Consider the following 9,736-nt stretch of genomic DNA (forward strand, 5'->3'; position numbering starts at 1 on the left):
AGGATATTACCGGTGTGTTGACACATGACAATCATAAATTCCATGAATGTTAACGATGGAAATATCACACCCGCAGACGCGCACTGAGGATTATCCGGAGGCGGAGGTCTGGCTCATCGCATTATTAGGCGATGGGGTCAGACTTCTTTTTTTAAGACGTAAATTGTGTGTAACAACCAATCGGATTAAGCCCCTGAGTGTATTCAGACCCAAAACAAAAATAAAATAAAATATACCACTAAATGTAAATGTGAGGTTTTCCATCAATCTCCTCCCTCCGGTGCGTGGCAAGGTCAAAGATCTCCTTTTACCGCGCGCTCGTGTGACGGAGGGTTTCTGCGGGAGTCAGCACGCCAGCAGAGGCCAGCAGCGCGGACAGGAGTCTCCCTGCAGCGGCTCATAAACGACCAGACCCTGTGATCTAATCGCAGTAGGCCAGTAGGCTTCCGTCCAAAGTTTCCACGTCATCCTTTAAGTCTGAAAATAAAAAACCCGCGCCAGGGATGGCTGCAATGCAAACAGTTTAAACGTCTGAGCAAAATCAGTTCTGAGAAGAGAAAATATTTTTCCTCTGAAGCTCTGCGCAAAATCTGTTAAACCGAGAGATGTTACTTTTTCTTTTTTCTTTTAAATGTTGGCACGAAGTGAGTGTGTGCTGGCGCTGCTGTGTCTGCACTGTGTGGGGTTATTAATTATCGTATTAACTAATGTTGTTAATTTAAGTTTGTGTGAACATCGCAGATATGTTGAATTATAAAGAAAAAAGTCTGAGAGGTAAGTATTGCCATTTCAATGACTTTAATAAGCAAAATAGGAAACAATTTCTTCCAAAAACAATCAAAATAAGACAAAACAGAAACCAGCCTGAATGGAACAGTTCAAATTTAAGTGTTTAACTATTATTTATATAAACAGGATTGAAAATTGATCCCCATCATCGCAAAGTACATGGAATCGGCGAAAACATAACAACAACCCGCTGCTGCAGTTTCAGTTTGATTTCAACACAGTTGAATCAGTAACAAACCAAAGCTTGTTAAATGCGTGACTTGTCAACAATAGTTTCAAATGCAAGCACCATGCTTATGATATGATCTGACAGTTTTTTGTTAATTTAAATCATTAAAATAAAAACTTTAACTATGCATCTGGCCAGCAGAACCAGAATCATCAAATAATAATACAACAGAACAACAACAAAAAAACACACATCATACGTAACGTACATATTGTTTTCATTTTGAGAATTTTGCACAACCTGTGTCCCCTTTTTAACTGACCTGCAGAATAAAAATCAGGAAAACATAGAGCATTAATAGTCAAACTTTGTATTCAAACGCTCGCGTTATCTAAATATTAACTCTACATAAAACCCCTGACATGTACGTGTTTTTACTAAATATCGTTAAAAATATAAATCCTTGATATTAGGCCCAGTGGAGATGTGCTACAGGTGGCCGCCAATTACACAGAGCGGGCAGAAGGTCTGGTTTGATGTGGTTTCTTCAAATGTTCATGGAAAGGCAGACAAGACTTTTCTGAATTAGTGGCACGAAAGCCACATTGAATCAAAACGACAAAAAAGGACTAACCCACGTTGTGAGTGTGGTGCGCAATGGCCTCTTCTGTGCAGTGTGTGTGTGTGTGGTGTGTGTGCGTGTGTGTGTGGGAGAGAGATAAACTCATGGCCATACGTCCGCGTCCTCAGCCTCGCACGTGTGTCCTGATGTTTCGCTAAAAACTCTGCACTCAGGCCCGTCCTGAATAATATGACAGAATTATATCATAGTATGTCTTCCTGGAGGGAGGTCTGCACAAAAGTCAAAATGAAAACTTGCAAATTATTATTCCCCCCAAAAAAAAGAAAAGTGCACTTGACACACATATTTAAATGAAAAAAAAAAAGATGCACTCCTCTCTCAATCAATACCCCCCCCCAACTCTTTAAACAAAACATAAAAAAAAAGAAATAAAAAAAAAAACACAACTCAAAGAAAGAAAGAAGTTCAAACCAGCCTCCTCGATCTTGTTGTGCAGTTTTAGCGGTTGCATAATATTTACAAGCTCAAAGACAAAAAATAAAAGAACCCCACACCATATGACACTGCACCGGCAGTCCTGCTGTTCTGTCCCCGCTGCACATCTCTACACCCCCCCCCCCCCCCCCCGAACAACCATGGAGAAGCGCAGATCAACAACATGCTCTTAATATACACGAGAAGATGAAGGTACAAAATAGAAATTATTACCGTACATGTCCAGCATGCAGGATTAATATTAATGCAGGTTTTTTTTTTTGTTTGTTTCAATATATATTCGAATATAACCAAGCAGGCAATAAATCAATGAGATGTTGCATAAAAATATCCCCACCCCACCCCCCCCACCCCCACCCTGTGACGGGTCAGCAGACAGAAGTTTTGCATAAAGTGGAGTCTTGCTTTTTGGAGATTTTCCTCAGATTCACGGGCCCACTTGTCGAATGTGAGTCGCAGCCCGCGAGGCCATGGCCCTGCGGCTACTTGTTGTCGCTTCATACGAGAGTTACAAGACAACGACACCTCGACGCCATCCCACACTACTTACAGGTTATTTAAAAGCTGTAGCCTCAAAGGAAGGAGAGAGAGAGAGAGAGAGAGAGAGAGAGAGAGAGAGAGAGAGGAAGAAAAAAAAGAGTTCATCAGTCGATCCTTCCGCTTCTTTGAGGAGGAACAAAAACAAAAAAAAAAGTCTCTTCACTACAAGCAACTAATCTACAAAGATACTGCGACTGATCTCTACGTTGCTCTTTGTATCTCAGTTGACACGTGGATGGAGAGATGGTTATATATGAGGATACTATTTGATGGATTACTCTTCTAATATAAGGGTTATTATCATAAACAGTATGGGAGGAGTGGATTATTATCGTTTGTTCATCAGTTCCCCCCAAAAAAGGAGAAGATGTTGGTGGAGTGGGGGCAAAGTTTTGTTGTGAGGGAAAAAAGGCTTGTGACAACTCACACGAAGAACTCTGGGGATGACGGGGTGTCACTGGTCGAGCCCGCCTCGCGGAACCCGTTACTGGAACCCGAGCCCGTCAGTTTCTCGCACTTGAGTTTGTAGGCGTCCCTCTCCCGGGCCAGGCGGCCGATCTCCGCCTTCAGCTGGTCCACCTGGTTCATCAGATGCGTCTTCTCGTTCTCCAGCACGTGCTTCTGCTGCACCCGCTTGAACCGGCAGGACTGCGCGTAGCCCCGGTTCTTCAGGGTCCGCCTCTTCTGCTTGAGGCGGATGACCTCGTCCTTGGTGAAGCCCCGTAGGTGTCTGTTGAGCTCCCGCACCGACATGGACACCAGCTGGTCGTCGGAGAAGCGGTCCTCCACGTTGAGTCCGCTCCCGCTGCCGTGGTGCGAGCCCGACTGGCCCAGGTGGCCGTGCGAGTGGTGGTGGTGGTGGCGGTGGTGATGGAGCGGCTCGTGGTCGTCCGGGGACAGCGGGGAGCTGTCGGAGTCCTGGCCGTGTAGATGGTGATGCTGGCTGTGTGGGTGGCTGTGTCCGCCCGGGTGCCCGGACAGCTCATCGGAGTGGTGCGGGATGCCCCCCGGATACGGGTGATGGTGCTGCTGGTTGTGGCCGTGGTGGCTGTGGTGGTGATGCGGGCCCCTGTAGCCCTCGAAAGAGCCTTGCTGCTGCAGCTGCTGCTGGACATGCGGAGGCGGCGGGTGGCCGTGGGCTGTGGATCCTATCAGGGCCTCCACTGCGTCCTCCGGGGTCAGGCTTAGCGTCTGCGGGTCTATCTGCTGATGGTACCCGCTGTTCGGCATCCAGTACAGCTCCTCTAGGTGGTTCTTCTGCTCTGTGGGGCTGAAGCTGGGCGAGGAGGGCACCGAGCTGCAGGGTGTACTGATGGGGGTGGAGGACACTGAGCCCTGGGGTTGGAGGCGGTTGCACTGGCGCACCCCGTTGCGCTCGAGCCCGGCCAGGCCTTCCTTCTTCACGTCAAACTTCATCAGGTCAAAATCATTGACATATTCCAGAGCCAGAGGGCTGCTGGGTAGCTCCGGACCCATGCTCAGCTCTGTACTCATGCTGCTGATATGAAACGGTATTTGCAAGCGTCGCAAAAACGGATTTATTAATCAGCGTCTCTTCTCCCTTCTCTTGTTTCATGCAGTAGTTCTTCTGGTTCCTCCACCGCTGTGCGCGGACTTGCTTTCGCATGAACCACCGTGTGAGAGGTGGAAAAAAAGGAAAACGGAAAAAAAGTAGTGGAGGAAAAACTTTCAGACTATTGCTCTGCTCACGGTTTGCGTCATGTAGCCTACTTCTGCCCGGGTAATCTGGCAGGGAGACCAGGCAGGAGGAAGAAAGCAATGCGTCTCAGTGCAAAAATAAAAAGCTCAGTCCCTTCAGTAGAAGTGTTTTCAAACACACAAAAAAAGAAATCTGCATAAATAATAATAATAAAAGAAATACCACAATCGGTCGCAGAGACGGGCACCAGTCCTCGTTGCAACTTCTTGGTAGTAAGTCCCCTTTTTTCTCCAGGAAAAGAATAGGAGCAAAGAAGCAGGGTAAATATAGGGCGTCTGAATTTCGCTGAGAAGCAGCTTTTCCAGCTCTGCACCGCAGAGGTTTCAAGGCTCGCTTCTCTCGCTCTGTCCTGCTCTCTGGTATCCAGCAGACTGCGCTCGGAGCGAGCCAGCGCTTTATCCTTATAGCGCGCCGTGACGTCGCGCCGAAAGGCTGGATCCGTGGCGCTCGGCTCTCCAATGGGAGCGGGACTCTGCGCACGAACGGAGGAAGAGGAGGAGGCGCAGAGCCGCGGAGAGGAGGGCGCACCGCGCAGTCCTGTCAGCTTCAGACAGTCAGCTGACCGACTTCCCTAAAAGCAGGAGGTGGGAGGAAAGTGGAGGAGAGGGAGAGAGAGAGAGAGAAATGCCTTCACTTTGCGGGCACCGTCCCCGCGGCACCTCCAGATCCTAGTGAGGGGGATACCAGGGGGTTTCAGCGTACTGCTGTAAGATCAGTGGAAATGATCTATAGCACGTTTATGACACAACTTAGAAATTTACCCCCCAAAAATCTATATTTTACATTAACACCAGTTCATATAAAAAAAAGCAATGTGCAATGTGTCTATAACGACTGGTCTACTTTGTATCATTTCCCAGAAAAATGTGTCTTAACTGATAGAAACAGGAAATAGACATCCTGATCCATCCCATAATTTAACTTTAGTAATCAACAAAGTGTTTCCGTCTGGACTCAAACCGTTCATTTCTTAACTCGTTTGTCTCAATAAATGTTTTACAAACATTATACATGTTGACCACAAGATAACCAATCCCCGATAAGGTTGAACCAACAACAGTAAAGCGATACCACAGATTATTAGTGTTGATTATCCAAGTTAAATCTGGACCTTTTCTTGCAAACAAGGACGCACAACTTCGTGTTCTCTGCTAAGGACACACAAACACGCGCGCACACACACGCACACACACACACACACACACACACACACTTGGCTTCCAGTCAGACTCGGAATTTTAAACAACACCTGACCCACGTAATCAACAATCATAATAAAACCATATCACTCCTGGCATTGATTATACATTTGTTATCCTCACTGGTGATTATATCGTGACCTCGCTGCACCGAACTTGATCCGGTGAGGACCCAAGCGCTCCTGGCTGTGTTTGTGTGACCTTGTGTTACAGCCATTATAGGTTAAGTGTGATTCCTTTTGGTGCAAGTAAAGTGGACTTCGCTCGCAGCCCGTTATTGCTCCCAGATTCCCACACCAGGCTCCTCTCTTGGCTCGGACACTTTGTTTTACACCGCGCAGCTTCACGACATGGTGGACTCGGCAGAAAACAGGCTCAAGGATGCCCCCGTGTGGACAACACGCGATCTGAGACGCTGCAACTTCAAAACCTGGATTTCCTTCTCGTCTGCTGCTTAATCGTCTTTACGCGTATTGTTCGCTGCAAAGGTCACGTCCTGCGAATATGACCGACAACTATTAATCCCTGTCGTTTGAGTGTCATGAACACACACTGCCACGTGTTTAATCACCTGCACGGACTCTGTCTAAACAGGTCGCCTTGGCCAATGAGGATCAGATCCTTCAGAGAGTGTGTGTGTGTCTATCATTGATTTGATCTGTATTTTAATTGTCCGAGGAGACAACAACAGAGGAGCGATGCGAGCAAATGTCTCGCTCCCCTGCAAAAAAAATAAAAAGAAGAGGGAACTGCTTGTAAATGAGTCAATTGGAGGGATCGATTGGATTATCATTTCGTTTCCACCTCATATCCACGCTTGAGCACAGCCGCGACCGGAGCCTATTGATCAGGCTGGATGTAAGAGGAGGCTGCCAAAGATGAGAGCCGATAATGAAGGGCTTATTTGTTTAGTTTAAATTCTTAATCAGTCCGAGTTGTGCAGCAGTGTATCAATAGATGAACTCCGCATCCAGCTCGTGTCATAAATCATTTAGCCTGCACACGCCAAAGCCAAATCCTCATATCATGAAAAAAAATATTAATATTTGCAAGGATTATTTTAAGCGGAATTGTGCACAAGTTAAAAAGAAAATATAAATTCGTGAAATACAAAGACTGCCAGTAAACATTTTACAAAGAATAATAACAGTATTATGAAGCATCCAGACAACTTAACACAAACATCAGAATGACATATGACTATCAAGTATTTGTATTATTAGTAATATTGTTCAAATTAATATTAGTCCTTTATTATTACAATTTTACGCACCTACATAATTTTAAGCCAAACCTACAATTGGCGATTTTGATTATTTATTTTAAAGCCTTGAGTCTATTTAGTTTTTTACTCACTTATTGTTCTTCTCCAGCGTCAGTGTGTCTGGATGTTATCTCCCTAAACTCACACACTATACTATAAATTCATTTATTACATTTTTTTTAGCCCACAGCCAGAAAGGTGTAGGAAATGTTCAAGTTATATACACTCGTCCTTTTTATTTCCCTGAACCTGCAGGCGAGCTTCTCACTTCTCGTGCTCCAACTTCAAAAAAGCGCCCCGGGCGAGTCGTGCCGTGCCTTGCCGCGTCGTGCCGAGACGTGCTGCTCTAAAACCTCTTCCCAGCGAAGCCGACCCGGCGGCAGCCCCATTAGGTCGTAATGCTCTCTAATATAGCCCGAGTCCACCGTCTAATAGATCCAGGCAGGCCTGCCGGCGGCTCTCCCCCTTCGGTAATAACGGGCTGTAATGGAGAGACGAGATGTAAAAAAGCGTCCATGTCAGCAGCATATCGGTGGTTAATGATCTATTAAGTGATCCGTGTGCTTATGGACAGCGAAAAAAAGTGTTGATGCTTGCTTATTCGCCCCCTAATGAGAGTCCCATCCTACGGATTTTAGGAATGAATAACAGAAATAAAATCACCTTTAAAATGTTACATTTAACAGTTGACGCGTGGAGGCTGCGGAGGCTGCGGAGCTTCCCCACAGCTCCCATCTCACACCTGCAACAGGCCCGCTGGTTTCACACTGGAGGCCCACGGAGGGTCCACGGGAAGAGGCGCGTCTCGCCTCACGAATGGGCAATGGATTTCTGCTCTGCTCCTGGACTTATCCATGCGTGCGCACCGGCTGCCCTGAGGCCGGGGTCGCTCTGCCAGGACCCCTTTGGATCTGTGCGAGCCCCGACTCCGTCTGTAGGATGCACTGGATGTAAGGAATACTTTTCTTTTTCATGCAGAGTCAGATTCCGAGGTTTTCCTCTCACTCTGGGGGGAAACTATGTGGTTTTATTGAGTGGTCTTTTGGCGTGCGTAATGATAACGCTTTATGGTCTCCCTCCTCGACCGTTCCTAGAAACACTGCAGAGTAAAAACGGGAGGAACAGCCGAGGTGGAAGGCCCGTGCGAGGGAGAGGGAGTGAGGGATGGAGAAGGAGAGACGGTGCTGCTTTTGTAAAGTCGTTCACGCTGGAGGGAGACGAGAGACGCGCAGGTTCTCGTGCAGCCTTCATCCTCCGAAAAAGTTTTAAACGAGACCGCTTCCATTGCGCAGTAAATACCAGTTTCAGAGAGTATTATAATCAACTTTTCACTCGGAGAACCAATAAGTTTAAAGAGTGAAATGTGTCAATACAACATAAATCTGCCATTTGGTTTATGATTTATCTGAATGGAACAAAAGGGACAAAGGGTTATTCGATGTTAATTGATCATTATTCACATTTGAACTTGTGTCATTTATTAGTTGATTATCGTTCAGTTATGTAACAAAATGTTTTTTTTTTTACTTGAACTGGTCTTTACCCTGAATGACTCTTTCCAGTATCTGACCTTCACTGACTAAGAATAATATAAATTCTACATGTTTGCCACCCAACCCCCCCCCCCCCCCCCCCTTTTCCTCTAACATCATCCGCTTTCAGCAGTGCAGCTACTCGAGCATCCTTGTTTACTCCCGACTGATCGATTGTCTCTTGTGAAAACATGTATTATTAAGACTCGTCGCCGGTGTAAACAGGCAGAGGCCAGTCGCTCCGCACCCAGCAGCATCCTTATCGCGGGTAATTGACTGAGGAGTCTTTCGGGAGAACAGCAAGAGGTGAGATAAGTGCAAATTCTTACAATCTCATTAATATGAAAACGCATCGATTTAACAGTGAAAATCAAATGTTTATCTACCTCCTCCCCCCCCCCCCCTCCCTAAAACAAAAAAAAATCCACTCTGCATGTTCTGTTCTTCGTGCACACGCCTGCTTCAGACAGTCATAACTCTCTGCCGGTGTTATCACAGCAGTCCCACTCACCAGTTAAACGCTGAGGAGGTGTAGTTGTGTGTGTGCAGGGGGAAATTAGGGCTTATTTCTTGTGACAGGGCGCCTCTGGTGGCGCATTTACTCATTGCTAATGGTTTGATGCGTATCATCAGTGACACGCGGTGGTTATTTATTTATTTATTCTGCCTCGTGCAGACAGCTCCAACTCCGCCACCGAAGTCGTTCACTCTCTCTTTTTTAAATGACAGGGAGGCAGGCGGAAGACATTGAAATATGATAGTGACGCCAAGGCATAATTGTAGGCCCTCTCTGAGATTAGATGTCTCTGATTGACGTGCTGTAAATATAACAACAAATAAATGTCAGAATGCACTGTACTGGCTTAATCCCAGAAGGAAGAGAGCAGTAAATCTGCCGTTTGCTGCGGCCATTTCATTAATGTAAATTGCGATGCTATGTACAATTGTTTGGCTCCCTGCCAGTTGGCTCTTTGCTGAGGCTTATGCATAACACCGTTTTTTTTTTATTCTTCTACCATAAACCAGGGCTGTGTGTGTGACCACAGAGTGCAGGCGACGCCACAGGAACCAAATATCAAAGAGCAGGCATCACATAATTAAAGCCTGATATTCTCTGGTCAGAACCACAGTTTACATCTGCATTATAAATAACTGGCTACTGTAATTCCATATGCATGTAACTGAATTCTTTGTGGAATGATAATATCTGAGGCATGAGTGGCACCTCTTTCCTTTAAAAAGAACTAATGTTTCTCTGTTAAACTGATAATTATCCTCTGTTTCTTTGCTTTAGCTCGGCTTCCCTCTGGCATTAACATGTCAGAGTTGAGGATCGTCCTCTGCTGTCCACGCTTTCCTCTAATCGCTCGCACATGGAGCTGTCTGTACGTATCTCTGGCTTGTATTAAATTTCCACTTCATAATATATTCTGGAAAATGTACGT

General features: G+C 46.0%; 1 protein-coding gene across 1 annotated transcript; it reads right to left on the bottom strand.

Annotated features, from left to right (window-relative positions):
- Positions 1-2,388: 2,388 nt before the first annotated feature.
- On the bottom strand, positions 2,389-6,346 carry mafba (MAF bZIP transcription factor Ba). The gene has a single exon (XM_062392117.1). It carries the CDS (start codon positions 4,068-4,070, stop codon positions 3,000-3,002), a length of 1,071 nt encoding a protein of 356 aa, XP_062248101.1. The 5' UTR covers positions 4,071-6,346; the 3' UTR covers positions 2,389-2,999.
- Between the last annotated feature and the right edge of the window lie 3,390 nt (positions 6,347-9,736).

The sequence above is a fragment of the Platichthys flesus genome, chromosome 7, assembly GCF_949316205.1.
Source record: "Platichthys flesus chromosome 7, fPlaFle2.1, whole genome shotgun sequence".
Taxonomy (NCBI): Eukaryota; Metazoa; Chordata; class Actinopteri; order Pleuronectiformes; family Pleuronectidae; genus Platichthys; species Platichthys flesus.